The 24,345-nt window shown below is 37.8% G+C and overlaps 1 protein-coding gene across 3 annotated transcripts in view; it reads right to left on the bottom strand.

Moving 5' to 3' along the window:
• The window catches only part of LRRK2 (leucine rich repeat kinase 2), a 154,908-nt gene extending 148,864 nt beyond the window's left edge, over nt 1-6,044 (bottom strand). For 2 of the 3 annotated variants that reach the window (XM_067696182.1, XM_067696183.1), the window contains exons 1-3: nt 5,767-6,044; nt 5,400-5,485; nt 882-991 (exon numbers count right to left, since the gene is read on the bottom strand). In XM_067696182.1, coding sequence (XP_067552283.1) covers nt 882-991; nt 5,400-5,485; nt 5,767-5,920 — 350 coding nt within the window. In that variant the 5' untranslated portion in view covers nt 5,921-6,044. The remainder of the gene's footprint in view (nt 1-881; nt 992-5,399; nt 5,486-5,766) is intronic. The other variant, XM_067696184.1, reaches the window with a different exon arrangement.
• Between the last annotated feature and the right edge of the window lie 18,301 nt (nt 6,045-24,345).

Here is a 24,345-nt window from a genome sequence, read left to right as displayed (position 1 = left end):
CACATTTTTTTTTCAGAAAAGTTTTTCTTAACTAATTATGGCTAAAGAAGTAGTCTCATTTAAGAAGTCATTATGTTGCAAACTGCAATAATATAGCTGGTAAATAGCTATCAGGATTTGGCTGCAGATGTGCTGAAAGATAATTTCCTCTTTTTTCTTCATTTTGAAAGCTGTAGTTTAAGCTCATTAAATATATATGTATGAATATACATAAATGTACTTTTTAAAGACAGTAAAGCATAAATTTCTAAATTACTATTTATAGAACTAACATTTTAGTTCCCATATTTTTGTTTTGAAGAAGTAGTGGTTTGTGTCAGTTCTACTATTAAAAAGTAAAAAAAGAGGGGCTTCCCTGGTGGCGCAGTGGTTGAGAGTCCGCCTGCTGATGCAGGGGACACGGGTTCGTGTCCCAGTCCGGGAAGATCCCACATGCCGCGGAGCGGCTGGGCCCGTGAGCCATGGCTGCTGAGCCTGCGCATCCAGAGCCTGTGCTCCGCAACGGGAGAGGCCACAACAGTGAGAGGCCCGCATACCGCAAAAAAAAAAAAAAAGAAGAAAAGAAAAAATCTTTCCTTGGTTTGAATTCATAAACAGTCATCAACAATCTACAACTTAATCAATTGTATAACTATTATTATATTACTAAAATAATAACAACACCTGACTTCTTACCTCAAATGTTAGTTTTCTAATTCAAATAGATTATAGACTTCTGAGTCAAAAGCTCTCTATAAATGTAAACCATTGATTCAGGGAAAACTATATGTATTTTAAAGGATTTTTACTAGATTGGCTTGGATTGCAAATATAATGTATCAAGGGAAGGGTTGTCATATGTACAGATAAATACTCAATGCAGTTTGTTTTTACATACTTACTGGTGAACCCCTAGGACTTCCCAATCATGTCCAATATCCTGGGGACCCATTAAGCTTTGCATTGTATTTGGACAGATTTCTATTAATTTGCATAAAAGTGACCAACCCACCTAAAAACAAGAAAGACAAATATTCACATTTTTTAAAAAACCACACAAATAGAATATATTCAGTCAAAGAATCTCTTCATTCTTAATAGAATAGGTGGCTACATTATTTTAAAATAATTATTTTAAAACAAAATGATACTCTAAAAATGCTTACTGAGAAAAGCAACTCATATACTTAGAATACATCTTTCTTCAAAAATCTACTGAAAAGGCATACAAAAATATGATAACATTTCTGAATGATGAAGGCAATAGACTGCCTATTGTCTACATAAAAGGAAATAAAACACACAAAAAAAATAGTTTTAGAGGACACACCAAAATTATGAAGTACAGGAAAGGCTATTCTCAGGCCTTCGTACCTTTTAAGGCATATCTACCTGACAGATTTTCTTCTAAATATTTAGTACTTTAATTATAAGAAGAAATGAAGTAGTTTGGAATGGAGGATTAGGGGAAGTTGGAGATTTTGATGGCAAAGTGTAAGTTATCTGGAAAGACTGCTCCCCAGATAATGGAGCTAGAAAAAAATAGCAAAAGAAGTAGTATCGTCTGATGACAATGTAATGTCTTTCATAGGTAAAAGAGACAGGCATTATGAGATAGAGAGGAGGTAGAATTTCTCAGTGGACCCCTCTAGATTTCTTCCGTACACCTAACTATGAGCTGATGAGATTTAGACATCACAAGTGTCCCTAAACTCTCTCACATTCCCAAATTAAGTATGATCTTACTGATGCATTTTAAATATACCTTCGTTCAGCTCATTTATACATGATGCCAACTTGAATAAGCTGCTCTTTACTTCTGAAAAAAATACATTTTTTTACATACGATATTTTAACTCCAAACTGGAGATTAAATTTAACTCACTTTTCCTGTTATAGTTTCCTCCCCAAATTTAAGGACTCTTCAATTCTTTCTACTATATTACAGAACTAAACTTGATATGGTCAGAAAAAGAAAATAGAAAATGCATATACATGCAGATCTAGAGATTAATGAAAAAGTGCCTAAGCACGATGTATGATAAATACCAATATAATATGAATCCTGAAAGCAGGATTCGCTAGAATTACTCAGGGAAGAATATAATACAGAAAAGGTAGAATTTGAGTCAGATTTCAAAAGAATTATAAATTTGGTCACTCAAAATAGGAAAATGGAAACTTCTAATACTGATGAGCTGTGAGGAAGGAAAGTAAGATGCTAAATGGTGAGGAGGCTGCCAAAGAGGGGCCCATTGCTAAATGAGACTGGATACGTGAGTTGGAGCTGAGTGGTACAGACGGTTGAGTGACAAGGGGAGAAATCTCTATGCAACCAAAAAGGAATAATGCCACGTTTCCTACTTGTTTACAGGAATAAACAAGGGGTATTTAATAAGATAAAAGTGATTACATAAGATCTCGTTACAATATTATTTCCAGATCTTTTCTGGATTAAGCATGAATTGCAATACTCTGTCATCACTTCCTCTTACACGATTTCAAATTCCTTGAAAAGGAAGCAATTTCTGACAGCTATTTTTACCTATATTTAAGTAGACAACCTCCTCCACGTAAGCCGAACAGACATTGACAATCCGGATGTCATAGAAACTGGCTATTTTTGTGCTTTCATAAAATCATCAAGACTTTTTTCCCCAAGTATTTCAAAAATTAACATTTGGAACAGTTTCTGGTGGGAAATATAAAATCATAAATCACACAGGATACTATACTCATCTCTGCACCTGCATGGCTAACTCAAGGAGAAAACCTGTTTTGTTTTGCTTGATGAAACAGCAGCATCAGCAATTGCTTTGCAAAAAGACTGAGGCAACTGAGCTTCCAAGATTAAATAGAATTGCTAGCAGCAAAGCAGAGGTAACAATTGATCCATTAATGTATTCAATTAAAAGCTTATCTTTCAAAAAGAGAAGGCTCCCATCCTGCACAGTTATAATACAATTAAATTGGTAGTTTCACTTTATTATAATTATTCTGTAAACTCAAGCATCTAAGTAATGCACAATGGGAAAGAGTCTAGGGGTTAAAGAAAATTTTAGTCACTTTCATATATTTCACTCACTTACATCAAAGGTGGAAACTGTGGATAAAGAGACGTAATGTAAACTGAAGAACACAGAGAAATGATCAGATGACTGGCAGGAAAAGAAATTTATAAGACAGCAGCCTAACTACCAATTCTCTAAAGATTGTCATTTATTAAGGAGAACTAATAAAATATGAAAAGACATTGAAAATAAAAATTCAGAGTCTGGAATGTCATGTTAAATGAATTCTGAAAACAAACCTTACTATTTACTTTTGAAGGGTACTTTACCTTAACTCCTTAAATTCATCAAGTGATTTTAATTCAGCACCTCCAGCTGATTCAAGATATAAAGCTTTAAAGAATATCTAGACTAATTTCACCAGTAATATGAAGAAAGCTGAAGGAAAAAATTTTTTTTTCTTTTAAGTGGAGTATTAAAATATCAGTAGAGCTACCCCACTCCACATCCCTTTGATAAGATCAATGATAATTTAAATCGATAATGTCATTGTGCGTAGCACGGCCACAGCATTTGTATCATACCATTGTACTTTTTACTTGCGTAAAAATCTTATGACATCAGCACCTACTATATGATGGAAAAAGATTCTGAAGGTGTGTGAAGCTTGAGTCCTGACCCTGTCACTAGCTCTGCGATCCTAAATGAGCTACTTATTCTGAGGAAAAAACATTCAGTGTGATTTCTGAGAGGATAGTGAGAGTCCAGCAAGAATCAAATGATATAATATACATAATGCCCTTTGTAGAGTAATATATTGTGCTGAAACTAATAATTCTATTCCATTAAATTACCAAATCAAAAGACAATTCCTTATTTTCATTTATCTCTGGTACCTACTGGGCAAGGATATTGAGTGACATTCATAACTACTCCAAACAAACATGTCCAGGCTCAGGCAGTTTCTAAAATGAAGAAGAATTAGGTGGTGGGAATGTTGCAGGCTTCCCTGGATTCTCAAGTCTAGCACTGCCTCCTCTGGACCCTGCAGACCAAAGGCCACCCAGGGCCCAATTGTTCTGAGTTGTACCTGGCAGAGGAGACTACCAAGAACAGAATCCAAGGAATGGAGGCTGCCAGACAAGGCACTTTGGAACACCAAAGCAGAGGCAAGTAAGAAGGATGATGTGGGTGGAGAGTAGCAAGCACAATAGGCCAGTTTGCCATGAAACTCATGTTTCATGGGCAAAATTCAGACATTGGGTGTTAAAAAGAACAGTGTCTTTATCATGTCTCCATTTTTTCATGATCTTATTTGCTAACAACCTGAAAATCAGTAGTCAGATGGGAAATATTTCAGTTGAAGAAAAATAAAAGTAACCATTTATCTGAGATATAAACATCTTCATATAAAAGAAGCTAGATATGTTTCACCCAAACTAGACATAGCTAGACACAGAGATTAGCATAAGATAGACAGATACAGACTTAAGAGATCCAGATAATTCTTACATCTGTCTAGCCTCTCAAGTAGGTATTAAGAAACATTGCACCTCGATAGAGTTCAAAGTTCAATTCTCTTTCCCTTCAGGATCTAACATGCAAATGAAAAAAGTAATTTCAGTTCCCCAAATCTCAATATCTACAAAGGAAGTTAACCTTAGGCAGTAATTTTGTTTTGACTGTAAATCATCCTTAATTATCATCTTAAGGCTCCTTTTTAAATATATCTAAGATATGTAACAAATTTCTGGGTTTCCTACAGTGCAGTTTCTAAGATTCACTTTTACATTCATTTTATATGAAAACGGTTGAGAAGTATAGATTTAAACTTACAGGGGAATCCTAAAACATCACTCTTTAGATAATACATTGTGTACTACAACTAAAGAAGGTTAGAAATCTGTCTTCAGGTTTAAAAAAAAAGAAAACCTTAAACCTATGAGAGTTTGCCAGTAACTTCATTTTATTAAGTTAATTATTATTAGTTCTATTACTGTTCATTATTCCTCTTTCCCAAACTATTCACAATTGTGTCATCTGCAGGACATGCTGTACATTGGGAAGATTCTTAGAATAATTTTATTTAAGCACTGATGATCTAGCCATCTAGCCAATGTCAGAACGAAACCTCAATCCATTATTATTCCCCTCCCACCACCATCCATATTCTGTCAGCCGACTGTATAAAGTTACTTCTTAAATACAATTAGGGAGCACACAGTTGGCCCTCTTACACCGTTAACATTTGATAATGATTTGAAAACGCTTCCATCTTAAAACCACAGTCAGCGGTTTGTCAGGACAAATCTCAGAAATAACCCAGAACTCTGGGTATAGAATATTAATAGAAAAACACCTATTTCCAATGAGAAGGGGAAATGGGAGAAATGAAAACAACTCCTTTACCTGCTGCACACTAGCGACTCTCATATACGAGTCCAAGACGATCAACAGAGGCACGTGGACATTTTTGTCTTGAAATAACTTGGAGGCTGGAAAAGAAGGGGGTTAGGGAAAAGTAGCAAAGTCACGATTCATGGCACCCCTTTTAAGTCTGAAAAGGAGGGAGAAAACAAAAGAAGTGAGCTCAAGACCTTCCTAGAATTATCAGCTCTTTTCTGCCCTAAGGAGTAGAGGGTTTGCGGCTCCTCAAGAATCCAGGTTTGTGCGGCCACAAAGTTCGGGGGGAGAAAGTTTGTAAAAAAAAGGCCGGGGGGGAAGGAGGGCCGGGGCGGGGGGGCGGTAAAGGGACAGCTCCCTGGCAAACGATTACCGTGGTCGGCGTAAGTGAACACGAGCATATCCTCCAGGATTTGGACCAGCGTCTCTATCTGTTTTCCTTCCTGGACATTGTTCAGCCTGACTATCAACTTCTTCAGAGTTTCCTCATCCTCCTCCTCGCAGTCCTGGCAGCTGCCACTGGCCATGACCGACCCTGCTTCAAACCGGCCGCCCCTCCCGCACCAAGGCCGGCCGCTCCGGTCGGAAGACGAGCCCAGCTCACCGCCCGCAGCCAGCGCTCCCGGCTGACCCCATCTGCACCCACGCCCGCCCATTTATGCGAAGGCGGCGGCTCCGCGTCCGGCGCCGCCCTCCCCCGCCCGCTCCCTTTCCTCCTCTGCTTCCCCTTCCCCCACCCAGGGCCAAAACACAGCTCTGGGGCCTGCGAGAGGTTCAGCTGAGGTGCTGTGCCCGCAGAACCGTGGCAGGCAGGCAGGACGCAGCAAGAGCCCGCCCGGCCCGGGTGACAGTGGCCGTGGCCCCCGCGCCGGCCGAGACGGGACCCCGGGCCGGCGCAGCCTCCCGAGACCGGATCCCACTCTCCGCAGCGGCGCGGCCGGGAGTCGCGCAGGAAGAAACCGACTCAGCGGACTCCGCCAAGTGCCCAGTCCCCGGGCGCTGCAGCGGCCGGCGAGGCGCGCGGTGGGCACCGCGGCCCACGCGACCCGACCCACCAGCCTTGACTCCTGCAGCCCCGCGGAAGGTCTGGGAACTAGGAAGAAGAAAAATAAAAGCTGCCGCGGATCTCCAGATCTAAGAATAGAAATCGGGGCGTTGGGAAAAGAGGGAGCCGCCCAGTTGGCCCCTTTTAGGAAAACATTCTCTTTATAGTTACCACTATAGGGAGATGAGTAATTTCCCCCCAAGGATGGACGAAGATTTAAGCAACCAAAATGTACCCAGTTAAATGCTTTTCTATGGTTGCTGTGGCATTTTTCCTGTTAGTTATCTTGAAGCTCTGCTGGCCAAAAGGCCACTAAAATTAGCTTTTGAAAATTTGAGTTTCAGTTCAGTGCAATTAAAACTAAAGAGAGGGCTTCCCTGGTGGTGCAGTGGTTAGGAATCCGCCTGCCAAGGCAAAGGACACGGGTTGGAGCCCTGGTCCAGGAAGATCCCACATGCTGCAGAGCAACAAAGCCCGAGCGGCCACAACTACTGAGCCTGAGCTCTAGAAAGCATGAGCCACAACTACTGAAGCCCCCTGCCCTAGACAGCCCGTGCTCTGCAACGAGAAGCCACAGCAATGAGAAGCCCGCGCACCGCGGCGTACAGGGGCCCCCACTCACCGCAACTGGAGAAAGCCCTCGCAGCAAGGAGGACCCAATGTAGCCAAAAATAAATTAATTAATTTTTTTTAAAAAAAAAACTACAGAAAAACACAGGATAAATGAAATGAAGAGGTGAGAGATACAAACCTAAACATTGTTCTCTTGGTATTCAAAATTACTAAAGTGATTAAAAAAAAAGTACCGCAGTAATGTGTTTTTTCAGGAAGAGAAACCCGAGCAAGAAAAATTAAAGACAAGTCTGGACAAAGATAATCTATTGCCTTCAGAAGATCTCTTCTGGGATGGGGGCGGGAGGGGGGGATCATTCACAACGGAGAAGATTGGACTGGAAGTTAGATCATTTTATTTCACTTCTATTACCCAATTCTGACGACACTTCTGAAATGGATAAGACAGCTACTTATCCTTCTTTTACTGATGAGGAAATGGAATTTAGAGTCGATAAGAGAAGAGCATTGTTGGTGTCACACAGATGAGAACTTGAGAGTCAGGACTTAAATGCAGGTAGATCTCCTAACCCTAAATTGAAGGTTGTTTACACTCTACCACTTTAATCAAAATGAGGTAGGCTTGGGCTTCCCTGGTGGCGCAGTGGTTGAGAGTCCGCCTGCCGATGCAGGGGACACGGGTTCGTGCCCCGGTCTGGGAAGATCCCACATGCTGCGGAGCGACTGGGCCTGTGAGCCATGGCCGCTGAGCCCGCGCATCCGGAGGCTGTGCTCCCCAACGGGAGAGGCCACAACAGTGAGAGGCCCGCGTACCGCAAAAAAAAAAAAAAAAAAAACAGACATTGCTAATTACAGTAAATTACCAAAACAAATTCCAGATGAGTTAAAAAGTTAAATGAAAATAACAAAAAGAAAATATAAATTAACAGTTATTTAATCTTGGTATGAGGAAACATAAAAACTACAGAAGATTGATGTATGTAACTCCATAAAAATTCTAATTTTCTGCAGTCAAGGAAAACAACATAAATAAAACTAAAAGGCAAATGGCATACTGTAAAAAGAAAAGTTGCAATACATATGACAAAAACAATTAGCCTTAATCTTTTAAAAGTTCTTACAAATCACTGGATGGGAAATGACAAGCCACAGGTACCCCAGAAGAAAAATGGATTAAAGTTTTGAACTGGAAATTCACTGTGAATGGACAATAACTATAAGGAAAGTATATTCATAACTATACAAAAATTGTGTTCCTAAATATCAATAACATAGTTTTAAAATTCAATTTTCTGTGTGTATCAGTGCATAATAACAATGAGAAAGAGAGAGAGAACTTGGGAGTAGATCTAACGAAGTATTTTTAAAACCTTTATGAAGAAATTATTAAACTGTATTAAAAGGCATTATTAACAACGTATAAATGAGTGAATAGGCCATATCAATTAATGAAAAGATTAAATATCAAAAAGATGCCAATGTCCCCACAAAGTAATAAAGAAACCGTGCAAGGCTAATTAAAATCTAAGCAAAAAAAAATTTTTTTTTTTCAGCAAGAGTGAAGGGCCTAGAAGAGCCAAGACACCTTCGAAGAAGGACAAAGCAGGAGAATTGCCCAATCAGACATTGATTCAGGGCTTCTGATAGCCTTTATCAATTTTCCAGAGGAGGAAAAAGTGCCTAACAATGTCTTCCTGTGAATTAGAAAAATGTGCACCTCCTTCCAGGCAGACACAGCCCTGTGCCAGGGTGCACAGAGCAAGATTTGGATTTCAGACTCCACCCATCCTTTCAGCCTGGTGTCCTAATGCAGGGCGTAACCTCTGCAACATATGAAGCAGTGTGTTCAGTCTTATTATGATGCTATAATAACAGGCATGTTTCTGGTACTGTGCAAAAAAAATCAATGAAAGAGTTAGAACCCAGAAACATACCCTTATATATATGGAAATTATATGAGAGATGTTGCATTGAGTACCAGTGGGAAAAGAATAGATTATTTGATAAATGAATCTGAAACAATTGGTTGTAGAAAAAACCGCAAATCATATCCTTACCTCATGCCATACTAAAAAATAAATTCCATATTGGTCTGAACAATTTTATATGAAAAATGTAACTAAATGTTTTGAATGTTTTGAGGGGGAAATGACCTTTTGAAGACCTTAAGGTACAGAAAGACAAGATATAATCATCACAGTCTATAAAGGAAAAGATTGTTAAATTAAAGTACATTAAAATTTAAAACTTCATACAAAGACTCCATCAACAAAGTTAAAAGATGACCACAGGCTGAAAAATTTTTGCAATGCATATAACCAAGAAAATATTAATAAGAAAAGGTAAAAAGAGCTATCATAAATCATAAAAGATAGGCTAGTTTTTATATAACAAATTATATAAAAGGCAATTACAGAAGAGAAAATGCCATTTAAACCTGATGCCCAACCCCACTAAAAATAAAAGTGCAAATTAAAGCCATAATGAGATATGATTTCACACCCCTCAGATTAACCAAGAATGTAAAGTTTGATAATGCCAGTGATTGGCTGGGATATGGAGGAACTAGAACACTTATACACTACTGGTGAGAGTATAAATCAGAAAAATCACTTTGGAAAGCAATATGGAAGTATCTAGTAGAGTTGAAGATGTAAGTATTCTGTGACCCAGCACTTTCTCTCCAAGGATATTCCTTAGAGACAGTCTCACATATACATAGAAAATTCATATTAAAATGTTCAGTTCGGCATTTTTTGCTTGTAATGAAAATGAAAACCACTTGAATATCCATCAACACTTACATTTCATATATTCATATAATAGACATATAAATCTGTGAAAATTATTGAACTAGAGCTTCATGTATCAACATGACTAAACAGCAAAAAAATATAATACCTTTTTAACAGTTCCAGTAGTATATATATCCTACTGGGATATCAATACTCTAATACTAAACATACAAAGTTCCATAGTAAAAGTATAAAAATTATGCATGGGACTAATAAATTCTAGTTAGTGGTTAACCTCTGGGGAGAGGAAAGTAGAAATGCATCCAGGAAGAATACACTGAAGGCTAGAATTGTATCTGTAATTTTTTTTCTTAAACTTATTATTGGATACATGGATGTTCGTTACATTATTATCTATGCTCTGTATTCCTAACTTATTTCATAATAAAAATAAATGTATTTTCTACTTCACTGGTGCTCAAAGTAATAAATAAAAAATAGATGAATTCCTTTTATTCATCAAATTGGCAAAGAACTCCTTGAAATTTGTTTGGAAGTTAGTATATGAGGAAATAATAAATTATTAATAATATATAAAAGTTGGACATAAAATTACAGAATTTTGATTCAAGTTTTGCAAAAATAACCAAAAAAGTACATGCCTAATAAACTACTGAAAGTAGATAAGATAAACACATGTGTAACAGGCGTTCTTGTGAGGTCATAGAATTATAAGTGATTTTTATGCTTCATGTATTTTTCAAATTTTTCACAGCAAATAATGTATTATAATAAGAAATAAGGCAAAGAAATTTATAAAATACAAAGTTTATAAGTAGAAAACTTATTTGGAGAATATAACTTACCACACTAATAAATATAAAATATTTTACATGGCACAAGCCAAACAGGAAAATTCAAACTGAATTGTAGCAGACTCCCTGGATATATGCTATAATTCAAAAGTCTACATAGCCCAAAAACAATAATCCAAGTAATGTAAGCCTGTTCTCAGAAATACTACATTGATGGCTACAAATTCCATGAGAGCATCTTGAGTATTGTTCTATACCCACACTACAAAACAGTTTCTGGCACAGCGTAGCCATTCCATGAATATCTGTCACTTGGATGAATAACTGAATGAATGTAAATGGAAGACCAGAGGAGTAAAATAATCTTCCCAAGTCATCACTAAAAGGCAGAACTGAACTATATGACAGTCTCAGACTCTCAGTCCAAACTTTTTCCATCATTTTGTTGTTCCATGTGAGTTTCATTAAACCAGAGCAAGGCTGCCTAATCACTGAAACTGCACTTACCTTTTATCATCTATGCCTTATATATACAGAAAGCAACTTTTTGTTTCTGGTTTCTGAACTAGAGATAAAAATTACAGCTGTGCTTGTGATGTGATATTCTTCCCCTATCAGCTGAAATAATCTCTCATTAAATCAAATCCAAGTTACTCTGAGATTAGAACAGCAGAGTATCCACAGTCTTCATGCTTGGTTTGCTCAGGAAATCAGTCTCCAAATTTATGCTAATATTATATTCTAGTTTAAAATTTTTAGAAGTATGTATATATATTAAGAGTATTATAGAAAAATAAAAGCAGTGCCATAGAAAACCAATTCAATGTCTATTTCACCAAAAATAGATCATTGCATTTATGTTGCTGGGCATATTATAGGTGGTCAAAAATATTTCTTGAATTGAAAAATATAAATTATTATTCATAGTACTTAATCTCTACTGATAAAATAATATTAAGAACAAGAAAATTAAATGATGCATCTTTTTTATCACATATCTTCATAGGAAAAAAATAACGAAATTTCTTTTTAGGAGAAACATTATTTTTACAACTCAATAATTAAATGGTATCTTTAGAACATAGTTTCATATCCCTGCCAAGGGTAGTTATAAAATAAAAGCACATGCAAGCTTAAGTTCCAAATGAAGAGATATATATCAATCATATCTTTCACCACTAGTACTAGAGTTTCCAAAAAATTTAGATGACTATTATAAGTGAATGATTTTACTTAAATCTATCATAAGAAGCATATATCTTTCTAGACTATTTAAAAATTTGATTGTTTAATTAGTTTAGAGTGATTTTTTGAGATTAATAAGAAGGCAAATTTGGACTATAAAAATAAACATATTCTAGGATATTCAGTTATTAAGTCAATAACTATTGTGCACCTACTGTGTCTGAGCTCTGCTTGTGTGTTAGGGACCCAGAAGACACAATCTCTACCCTGAAGTAGTTCATAGTCTAGTGAGACAGATATTCAAAAAATTATGAAGCAAAACAACACAGTGAAAGTGAAAGAAGAGGCCCAGCAGTTACCAGGAGGGGTGAGAGGAGGAAAGGGAAGAATGGAGGCAAGTGTGTAAAAGGGGAAGTGTTTACCATTGAGGTAAGAGCAGGAAGGACTGAGAAGTGCACTCTGGTGTGGGTAACTGAGAGACCCTACTGACAAGTGTTCTGTGCAGGACAAGCCCTGAAGCCCGAGTGCCGCGCTCACTGAACAGGAATTCTAAGGGGAATGAGTGCTTTACATGTGCAGTTAGTCTACAGGTATTTTTCATATATTAATGAGGTATTACTTTTCATATTTCAAGTATCTGAAAGAGCACTCTGAATCTACTTCTTGCCTATTATTATCTCTCCATTAGTGTCACCTTTTCCCCAAAATTAGTGTTTCTTCCCATGGACAAGCAAGAATCCTGCTAAAAAACATAAGTTGCTACCAACAGTTGGAAAACATATTTGTTTTATTGCAAACCAGAAAAAGCCAAGAGAGAAAAATGTTAATAAATGGCCTTGCTGTTATTGGCCGCCAGAACATGGGAACTATGGGGTAGAGTTAGCAACCTCCACAAGAACTTGGGGGAAAAATGAAGCCTAAAATCAACAAAAGCAGATGAGGCCAAAAATAATATATTAAAATCACTCCAAAGAGACACAACTGCACCCAGGCTGGCAACACTATACTTAACTGGTTAAATATGTTAACATATCTAAAGAACAAACAAATTTATGTGAAGGGGATTGGTGGTCCACCATGAAAACACAGATAAAGAACATAATAGGCAAACTTGAGTAATGCCCAACCAGGAGAGGTTCTTATTAAGACAACCTTTAGTAGTGAAGTGGAGCAAAAGCAGACTGCACAATGGGACTTCCCTGGTGGTCCAGTGGTCAAAACTTTGCTTTCCAACGCAGGGGGTGTGGGTACAATCCCTGGTGGGGGAGCTCAGATCCCACTTGCCTCGTGGCCAAAAAAACCAAGACATAAAACAGAAGTAAAGTTGCAACAAATTCAATAAAGACTTTAAAAAATGGTCCACATCAAAAAAAAAAAAAAAAAGTAGACTGCACTGTTGGAGAGTGCGTCTTGACCATTGGATTTTGGACCTTCTGATGAAGCTACCCTATTATGAATGAATGAATGAATTAACTTAATTGTTTATTGAGCCTCTGTTATGTGCCAGAGGGGATATGTTATGTGGGGATATGAAAGTAAACACAGAGTTTACAATCCAGGGGTGTTACTAGTGTTGAGTGATAAGTGCTATAATGAGGTACGTGTAGGTTACAACGAGAGTACATTGAAAAAGGAATTTTTGGAATAGGAAAATAAAATGAGAGAAGACTTTCTTCTAATCTGGAAAGCACAGGCCTGGAGGTGACAGAGAACATGACAAGCATTCTAGAAATTCAACAATATTCAGTATGAATAGAGCCGGGGTGCAAAACAGAGTTGATGCAGGTTGGATTTTTCAGGAAGCAGATTCTGAGACAGAGCTTAGGGTTGGGGGTGGGGGGGATTATTAGAGAGCACTCTTTACTATGGAGTATGGAAAGGAGGGAAGGAAATAAGGTTGAGCAGAGAGAGAAGTTGGGCTGTGATATAGTGTCAGCAGAGGGCTCAGCCAAACCTACCAGGGACTCTGGAGCTGAGATGGCCCTCAGAGTGATTCCAAGTTGAGATAATGGGACCAGGTCTTTATTCCTCCATGTGGACCAGTCAATGGATAGAGGTATTTCTGGGAATGGGGAGTGGCATGACCTTGTGTGAGAGAATTCTCTTTAGCTAAGGCAGTTCTGAAAAGGGATGGCAGCTGAGGGCTGTCTGCCAACAGTAGTCCCGGGAGGTAGCAGAATAAAGCTTCAGTCCTCAAGGCAGATCTGGTAGCTGCATTACAGCATGACTGCAAGACAGGTGAGAGATAAAGCAGGGATGGTAAGCCAAAATCACGTCATGAAGGGCATTGTAAGTCATGTTAGGGGCTTTGGCTTTTACATAAGGAAAACAGGGTGGCCACTGCAGAGTTTTGCTTAAAATAGTGACATGTGAAGATTTGTGCTTCCAAGTGGTCACTATGGAAGGGGTATTCTTTAGTGTGGGAAAAGAAATTGAAAGGACAAAATTGGAGGAAAGTAAGATTGTGTTTGGATGCTCTTGAAGGAATCCAAGAGAGAGATGGTGGTGACCTGAATGGCGAGGCCATAGCAGTAAAGATGGAAAACAGAAATGGATTTGAAAGAAATTTCAGTCACAGAATGAACTGAACTTGGTTATTGGTTTGATGTGAAGGTGCAAAGAAAGAAGTATGAAACTTCACTATTAAGTGATGGCGGTACCATTCATCAAGCCAAGAACCAACAGAGATGGAGCAGGGCCCAGTGGCAAGCTCAGTTTTGGAAACATAAATATTACGTCTGTGGTACATTCAATTGGTAAGGGGTCATATCTATAGGTCAAAAGGTAAGAGGAAAATGTGGGCCTCCACATTTTTTAGGTTTGCCTCCAACTTAAAAATAATAAATCATCCAGAAGGAAAAATGAAATCTCCTATAGGATAAAAAAAACACTTGGGACTGGAAAGGAGGAGTCCAAAAAAGGTGATTAAGAAAGAACAGCCAAAGATGTAGGAGGAAAACCCATTGAGAATGATCAGTAAGAAATCAAGGAGACAATGAGCTCAAGGGGCAAGGGTGCCACCATGTCTCAACATTCCCGGCAGAGAGACTGGGGGTTCCCTTGCCAAGAGCCATACCAGGAGAGTAGTGTGGGTGGAAGCCAGACCACAGGGGGCAGGAGTCTAGCAAAGAAACCATATATCCTGGAGGTGGTGTTGGGGTGGCATCAAGAGTGGAGCATTCTGTATTGTCTTATGATATAGAAACATAAAAGGAAAGGCCAGGAGGAGATAATTTATAGAATGAACTCCAAGTGGAAGCCCTGTGCACATAAAACCTGGAGTATAAATAACAGGGTTGGAATTAACCTCAGGGAGGTTTTAGAGTAACCTAAAGGAAGGAGGAAGGGGCACTGTGGAGACAGGTAAGTTTGTAGGTGGAATAACAGGAAATAAGAAGAGTTCCCATTGTAATGGTGGGCTGTGTGTGAGGTCATCTGTGAGGGTGAAGGATGGGAACATGTTGGAGTTGGGGATTAGAAGAAAGAAAGTTTTCAATTTATATTGGATGGAAGAATAACTTAACTAGGTAGCCTGTTGCTTCTAAACATTTAAATCATCTAGTCACTTTTCTGATTTCATGCTCAGCAAACAACTAGTGTTTATAAGTTGACTTCCCTGTAGTTTTCTCAAAAATTTTGAGTCATTACTATGGTTGTTGTTATGATTACAGGGAAGAAATGTACTATGCAGGATGATATGTGTATTCTGATCCTCATGACAGTTATATTTCTTATTGTAATCAGTACATTGACATTTTTGCTTTATACTACTTGGAAGGGTAAGTTTGGTTTGTGTGAATGCCCTTGAACAAGTTCATTGTGAATGTATTGTCTATATAGGCCAGGTATCTGGGCCATCAAGTCCAGGGGCACAGGGGACCATGCCAGGTTTGCCATGCACTCTGGGAAAAGGCCTCTTGGAGGACAGCCAACCAGACTGTTCCTGTTTTCCTGTCTTGAATTTTATATATTCTTTTAAAACTTTCCAGTATTAATTATGGGACACATCCAAAGCCAGAGCTAAACTAGGAAAAATAGAGTTGGAAGTATCACAACAAGATACAGAAAACAGTTTAAGGCAATTCCAAAAGAATCAGAAAGGGAAAATTTTGACAAAAAGTAGAATAAAACTTCTGATGTATTGACAGTCATCTTCTTCTCTAAAGGCACATCAATTCATTCCTTCATTTACTCATTCAGTATATAAGTATTGATCACCCACTACCTACTAGGAAGATGGTTATGAACAAGTGAGATTAGCTCCTTTCCCTACAGTGTCTACTGCCAAATGCCGCCAAGATGAAGAGTTTGCAGAGGGAATAATAGAATAGAACAGAATAGAAAGTATACGTAGCTATGTTAGCCTCTTGTGACAAATTTCTTCTACAACTCAATCCAATTGTTGAACAATTGACAAAGCTTAACCAAAAACTCTTGTGCTATATTTACCATAGAAAATAGTATTAAGGTACTAAAAAAATCTTTTAAAATGTAAATACTGTTGCTTGAAAAGAAAATCAGAGAAGACATCAAGGAATTATCACCTTTATTTTTCTGATTTGAAGAATAAACAGAAGAGAATGATAGAGGACATTTCTATTCAACTAGTACAAATATTGCAACTGAAAGATGTCTCAATGATAAAAAATAATAAGTTAATATAAACATCCAGAGTAGGATTTTATCATCAAAAGGTATTATGTCCTTTAGGAATAGAGCAAGGTCTTTAGACACAAGGTTTTTAAAATACTAAAAAAGCAAATCACAGGGGATCCATACAATATAGAATACACATTTCATCATATTCTGTAATAGTGACCTGGCAAGGGTAAGAGACATAGAGAAGTTGGAATATTACCCAGCCATAAAAAAGAATGAAATAATGCCACTTGCAGCAACATGGATGGAGCTAGAGTTTATCACACTAAGTGAAGTAAGACAGAGAAAGACAAATATATGACATTGCCTATATGTGGAATCTTTAAAAAAAAATGATACAGATGAACGTATGTACAAAACAGAAATAGACCCACAGACATAGAAAACAAACTTAGAGTTACCAAAGGGGAAAGGTGGGGGGCAGGGATGGGAGGATAAATTAGGAGTTTGAGATTGACATATACACACTACTATATATAAAATAGATAACCACCAAGGACCTACTGTAAAGCACAGGGAACTACACTCAATATTTTGTAATAAGCTATAAGGGAAAAACTGAATCAATTTGCTGTACACCTGAAATTAACCAACATTGTAAATCAACTATACTTCAATTAAAAAAAATTAAAAAGAGAAATAGAGAAGATGAAAGTGGTAACAGAAGTTCTACTGGCTGCAAAAGCTAAATCAGGTTTGTTTTTTTTTGGTTTTTTTTGCGGTACGGGGGACTCTCATCGTTGTGGCCTCTCCCGTTGCGGAGCACAGGCTCCGGACGCGCAGGCTCAGCTGCCATGGCTCACGGACCCAGCGGCTCCGCGGCATGTGGGATCCTCCCAGACCGGGGCACGAACCGGCACCCCCCGCATCCGCAGGCGGACTCTCAACCACTGCGCCACCAGGGAAGCCCTAAATCAGGTTTTTTATTGTTATGCATTCACACATACACACGCATACACAGTCTGTCTGTAAACGATCCCAAAGAGGAGTAAAAAACCTTTAGAAAGCTAAGATCTTAATGCCCAGAGCACTTGCAACAGCAGAGAGAAGAAAGAGAAAGAGAAACTACAGCTAGTAGATGTAGAACTAGCCATGAGAGAGTGACTGTGCTCCTCCCGTGTGGGGTATTTCTTCATACTTATGGCTCAAAAATATTATGAAAACATCCTGGGCAAAGTTTAAAGCCATTTTCCTTGGCGTTGAGTAATGCTTATGTAGGGCAGAAAAAATTTCTTGTCCCAGATGACTACATATGAAATAAAAGGGTGGATGGGTCACTGGAAATAAAGGGACACAAAATTTCCTGAGCACCTATAAATCCTACTTTATTCAGGACATTTTGCATATGTAATGTGTTTAAGCTCAGCAATCCTAAGACGCAGCTATTACTCCTATTTTTCAAGAAATAGTTTTAGAGAAGTTATAAATTGCCTAAGTAAGACATGGAGCTGGGATTCAAACACATAACTGTGTAACTGGAGATGATTCTCACCAGGAAGAAATGGGCTGTGAAAAGTCATCACTATGTAGAGACAGAAAGGGAGAAACCCCCCATGGCCCAGATCATCATTGCAATGGTTGGTACGGTTTGCTTTGGCTGAAAGCATATTAAAACCTCAGATAAGTCTCTTTGACTTTGACTCACGATTTAGAGTCCACAAAATGAGAAAGACTTTTTCAAAAATTGAGAACTAAATTTGGGTTCCTACACACTTAATTTACACATCATAAAATGTAACCTATACTTTATTGGCCAAATGAGACTAGGGATCCACAGAGAGTCACAGCAGACAAACAGCAGTTCTCTGGAGCTGTCATCCCCTGCTCTGTGCTAACATCAGGTCCTTCATGATCTTCCAAATATGCCTGGAGTCCCCAGGATGTATATCACATGTGCCCCCAAAGTATTCTTTTGACTACCAAGTAGGAACTAACTTAATTTTTTTCTTCTCTTCCTCGATTAGATTATAAACTCCATGAGTTTTTCTCACTCCTGTGCCCCCAGAGTTTAGCCATTTTTTTTTCCAATAAAGGAATTTTTTTTTCATGGAAAGGCATTTTATTTTGAATTTAGCAGTGTGTACATGTTAATCCCAAACTCCCAATCTAGCCCTTTTAATGGCTGAGCTATATTCCACTGTACATATGTACCACAGCTTCTTTATCCATTCATCTCTCAATGGATATTTAGGTTACTTCCATGTCTTGGCTACTGTAAACAGTGCTTCAATGAACATTGGGGTGCATGTATACTTTTGAATCAAGTTTTTCTCCAGATATATGCCCAAAAGTGGGATTGCTGGATCATATGGTAGCTCTATTTTTAGTTTTTTAAGGAACTTCCATACTGTTCTCCATAGTGGCTATACCAATTTACATTCTCACCAACATTGTAGGAGGGCTTCCTTTTCTCCGCACCCTCTCCAACATTTATTGTTTGCAAATTTTTTGATGATGGCCATTCTGGCTGGTGTGAGGTGATATCTCACTGTAGTTTTGATTTGCATTTCTCTAATAATTAGTAATGTTGAGCATCTTTTCATGTGTCTCTTGGCCATCTGTATATCTTCTTTGGAGAAATGTCTCTTTACGTCTTCTGCCCATTTTTTAATTGGGTTGTTTGTTTTTTTGATATTGAGCTGCAGGAGCTGTTTGTAAATTTTGGAGACTAATCCCTTGTTGGTCTCATCATTTGCAAATATTTTCTCCCATTCTGTGGGTTGTCTTTTCATTTTGTTTATGATTTCCTTTGCTGTGCAAAACATTTTAAGTTTAATTAGGTCCCATTTGTTTATTTTTGTTTTTATTTCCATTACTCTGGGAGATGGATTGAAAAAGATATTGCTGTGATTCGTGTCAGAGAGTGTTCTGCCTATGTTTTCCAAAGCAATCTTGAGAAAGAAGAATGGAGCTGGAGAAATCAGGCTCTCTGACTTCAGACTATATTACAAAGCTACAAGACATCAAACCAGTATGGTACTGGCACAAAAACAGAAATATAGATCCATGGAACAGGATAGAAAGCTCAGAAATAAACCCACACACCTATGGCCAATTAATCTACAACAAAGGAGAAAAGACTATAAAATGAAGGAAAGACAGTCTCTTCAATAAATGGTGCTGAGAAAACTGGACAGCTACATGTAAAACAATAAAATTAGAACATTCTTTAATACCATACACAAAAATAAACTCAAAATGGATTAAAGACCTAAATGTAAGACTAGATACTATAAAACCCTTAGCCATTTTTTTTTAATTCAGGGATATAGTTGATAAATATTGAGTGAATGGGGGATTGCCCCTGTTTCTACCTCAGCAAAAGCAAGATGACTACTGCTAACCACATGCTGAGGGCGCATGGACCTCTGCTGCCTGAGCCTGGGAGACTATCTCCAGTCCCCTGAAAATAGCAGCCATGTCCTTCTATTGTAGCCAGCTTCTACTGAAACCAAAGCTGCTGATGCCCTCCATATGCAATGAATGCCCCACAAATGTTATTAATGATAGTGATTTTATTTACCTGATTTCTGTAGTCCTCTCATTCTATGCCTCAGACTAGAGGACAATCTACATAACAAGTACTGTGCTGTTCTCAGAAATACCTCACCCAATGGGGAATTTTATTCCATTGTTTTTGAAATAACCCTGTCTCCCTAGTTCCATTGTCCTCTTAGAATACTCATCCCTAAGCTTATTATATATTTGTCTATTATATATAAGCTTATCATATAAATAGATGCATATGTATGCATATATACACATATGTATATAGCATATAACATATATAGTACAAATTGCATGTTTATTATATAATATATATTATAATATATAATTGTGTACATATATCATATATAGTACATATTATATGCCATACAATGTACATATTATATTGATATATGTTTATATTATATAATTATTATATCATATAAATATATATTATTACAGTTATATAAAATTTATTATGTATGCATGTGTACACATAAACACATATATAAACTTATCATAATATATGAAAGGGAAAGAAAGGAAATAACTTTAAATAAAACACAGTGTGTTTGGGTTTTAATTTCCACATGTTGCTTTCTAGAAATTGTTGCCCACCTTAGCTTGCACCTGAGGGAAATGGTTCTGCTCTTCTTTGTCCACCTGCATTATCTCTAATTCTGTATCTAACATGATTTATATCGTGGACCATATAGCGCAAACCATCATCTACGTGAGTCAAGAGGTAGCAGACTTTTGTTATTATCATCATTGTTTGAAATTATTTTGGATTTTTACTCTCAGTATCTTTCCTTCCACTTCCAATTTCTAACTGGTTATTCATGCCTTTTGTGTTTCTTGTCCGAGATTTGTGGGACTCAGAGAGAAGATTCCTTCCCTCCTTTTTATTATCCTAAGGCCTACTCTTTTTTAAGAGATTAAGTGCCAATGAAAAGTGAGAAGGTGTTATTTGGAGGATAAAAGGAAAAGGAGCAGGGGAGGTAAGATTTCCCTAAGATCCAAAATAAATGTCCAAATTGAGGGGTGGGAGAGCTGGGGAGACAGGACAATGATCAGGCTTTAAAGCAAATTCCTTCCAGGTACTCAGAAGGCTGAGCTCTGGTCAGGGGCTTCCCAGAAGCAGCTCAGATCCACGAACCCCTGTGTAGACCAAAAGCAGATATGGGTGAGACTTCTGCAGCCTTGCACTAGGAGCAGGACCAAAAGAACCCTGGAGCCCATTCAGCCATTTCCTGGATCACATATAAAACTCTCTGATTCTGTGCAACTTCAAGGAAGGATCCAGACCCTAAATGACAGACATCAAATGTCCTACCATCCAGACGAACAGCAGCTTGGGGTTAGAATTCAGCTAATTTAAAGAAAATGAAAATAATGATAATATTTGCACAATTGTGTGTGCCATCTGAGATTTGATCCTACTATTAAAACTTTTTTAATTTTAAATGTAAAATTTCTTTGGTGCTTCTGCACCAAAGAAATGAACTCATTCATTCAACAAACACTTATTGAAGGACTTCTAAGTGCCAGGGATTTGGGATAAAATGGTGAACAGGACAGATAAGCCAATGTTTGCAGTCTAGCAGCAGGGTAAACTAGTAAGTGGAATTAAATACAGTATGCTAAGAATAATGATAAGGTAAGATAAATAGGAGAGATATAGGAGACCACTTAACTCAGACTTAGAGAGTCAGACAAGAGAATGTTCCTCCAGCAACAGACCTGGAGAGGAGAGAGTACACTGAGTACTGATGAAAGTGAAATAAACATGGAGTTTAAGGTGGGGAGTGGCGAGAATGAATGAGTCCATAGAGGCCACCAAGGTCCAAGTAACTGAAAACAGTGTTAAAGGACTTGGGTGTTTAATTGATTGCTCCAGCTTTTCATATCTACAAATCTTCATCAGGTCTCTAAAGTTTTCTTTCTCACATTGCCTTTGCATATACACTGGCTACAACTACTGGTTCAGCAGGAATAGCATCTCTGATGTGTAAATTTGTTGTTAGTATTTCCATTTGTGTTAAGAGCTGTGCCATGCAATAGGCAATAAGAGAAGTTCTGAGTTGCAAATGTTTGTAACCAGAAAAAGGCCATTTCCAATCTGGCTATTACCTGAAGATGGCCCCTCCTTGCACAGGACCCTTTTATCTCTGTTTCACTTCCTTTGTTGCAATATCAAACACCCCCACGATTGTGGCAGCTCAGGTCCACTTCTGTTTAAAATAAGGAAGGGGAAATTTGGTTCCATTTTCATTTTAGGTTTAATATTTCAGTTCTGAAAATGAGCCTACCTTCAAAAACTAACCAGATTAACTGATTTACCAGATTAGACAGAAGTCTTACAACTCACCCAGAACTACACAGGCCCAGGCAATGTGGAGCTAGACACTGATGGGTGGTTTGCTCAAGGGTAGGGTAATCTGAGCCCTCCTAAAGTGAAAATTTGATATGATTATATTTTTAAAAATCTTCTTTCAACTATGTCATCAGCATTTGGAAAATTTAAAACACCTTAAACATTAACTTTGTAGTTACTGGTTCAAATGCAAGGAGTGTTGCCTTAAAGATAGCTAAATTTTTTATTTTCCAAAGCCTGGAAAGATTCTAGTGGATGCTCTACCTGTTCAAGGCAGTTGGATGAACAAACCATTGTTATTCAGCTGAGTTTATGTGTAATGGAGTTGTAGCTTAAAATTTAATGAAAGTTACAAACATTTGAGAGCAGACAATGGATCCAAAAAAATATCTCAAACTGTTTATTGTACTCCTGAGTGGAAAGCAAATTGGAAAAAAGTCAACCTACACAATAATCTCATAGCCAACTAAAGAGTAAAATTAGTTTATAAGGTGATATGATTTTGAGCTCACTTAGCATGATAATTTGTCTACTACTTTGTTATAGTTGAACTTTATCAGTTTGGGTGAACTCTATTTGGGACCCATGATAAGGGCTGCTACAAAGTTTATGTAAAATGCCATATTTTCCCTGCTCTGTAATATCTGGTAGTGCTGTCCACCAGGTCCTCATGACATAGGCTGATATTACACAGTGGTGTCTAATACCTACTGCCACATAATCTGGTCTTCTGTGAGTAAACTAGGCAGACTGTGTGAAGGGCCAGCATGGCCGTAGATACCTTAAGAGTTTCAGTCCCTAGGCTATGAAAGCCAGTAAGTTTGCAGTTTGCTTGGAGTCACTGACATAACTTACCAACTCTTTAATTTCAATTGTACCAGTGAGGTGGGAGCCATCACACACTCTGGTCATCTTCCAGGATAAGAGACAAGATAAACCTTTAATGATGCAGCATTGCTGTGTGACATGGGAGAAGCAGAGCTTTAATCCACAATTACTCGGGACTTTACTGTGACTCTTTTTTTTTTTTTTTTGCGGTACGTGGGCCTCTCACTGTTGTGGCCTCTCCCGTTGTGGAGCACAGGCTCCAGACGCGCAGGCTCAGCGGCCATGGCTCACGGGCCCAGCCGCTCCGTGGCATGTGGGATCTTCCCGGACCGGGGCACGAACCCGTGTCCCCTGCATCGGCAGGTGGACTCTCAACCACTGCGCCACCAGGGAAGCCCTGTGACTCTTTTAATGTGAGATACATTTAAAGCCAGAGTTTGAGGAAAATGTATCTGTGTGACCTCTTACATTAATAAGCAATGGGCAAAAAATTTTTCATTCCAACAAAGTTGTAAGCTTTAGAACCTCTAGGCAAAATAAATGGAAGTTAGGGGTTTATATCTATAGAAAAATAAGCAAGGAAGATGGACTTAATTGATATTTATAGGACATTCCATCCAAAAACAACAGAATACACATTTTTTTCAAGTATTCAATGTGTATTCAACAAAATACACATTTTTTTCAATACACATTTTTTCAAACAGAATACACATTTTTTTCTCTATAACAGAAGCAAGGAGTCCAAAACTGAGGGCACTTTGAATCAGTTTAAAATAAGAAATATGAAATTGGGCATCAGCATCTAGCATACTGTTTTTCCTATGGTTAGTGCTCAAAATATATATATATATGTAGAATATAACTGAAAAAACTTATCCAAAATATGTGGCCTTTGCAATTTAGCAATATTAAAGATGTATTATGGAAAAATATGCAAAGAAGGCTCAAGCCACTGTATCAAGTAGTTATTTCTAACTCTGGCAAAATTTTTATATATATAAAAAGAACTTGAACATCTTACCCATTATTATATGAGTTCATATTAACTCAGCATTAAAGTAAAAGAGATTATGACTTCATATTTGAACTATAATATCCATCATGGCCTGTCTTACTAGATTTTGTTCCTGGTGCAAACTATTTCAATTTTAGATGAACATTTTCTCTAAAAGTTTTTCTGATTGTAACTACTCTGGGTAAAAGAGATGAAAATTTCTGGGAAATTTTCTTAAGGTAAAATAGAAAT

The sequence above is a fragment of the Pseudorca crassidens genome, chromosome 11 (assembly GCF_039906515.1).
Source record: "Pseudorca crassidens isolate mPseCra1 chromosome 11, mPseCra1.hap1, whole genome shotgun sequence".
NCBI lineage: Eukaryota > Metazoa > Chordata > Mammalia > Artiodactyla > Delphinidae > Pseudorca > Pseudorca crassidens.
This window is presented reverse-complemented; position numbering and strand designations above follow the sequence as displayed.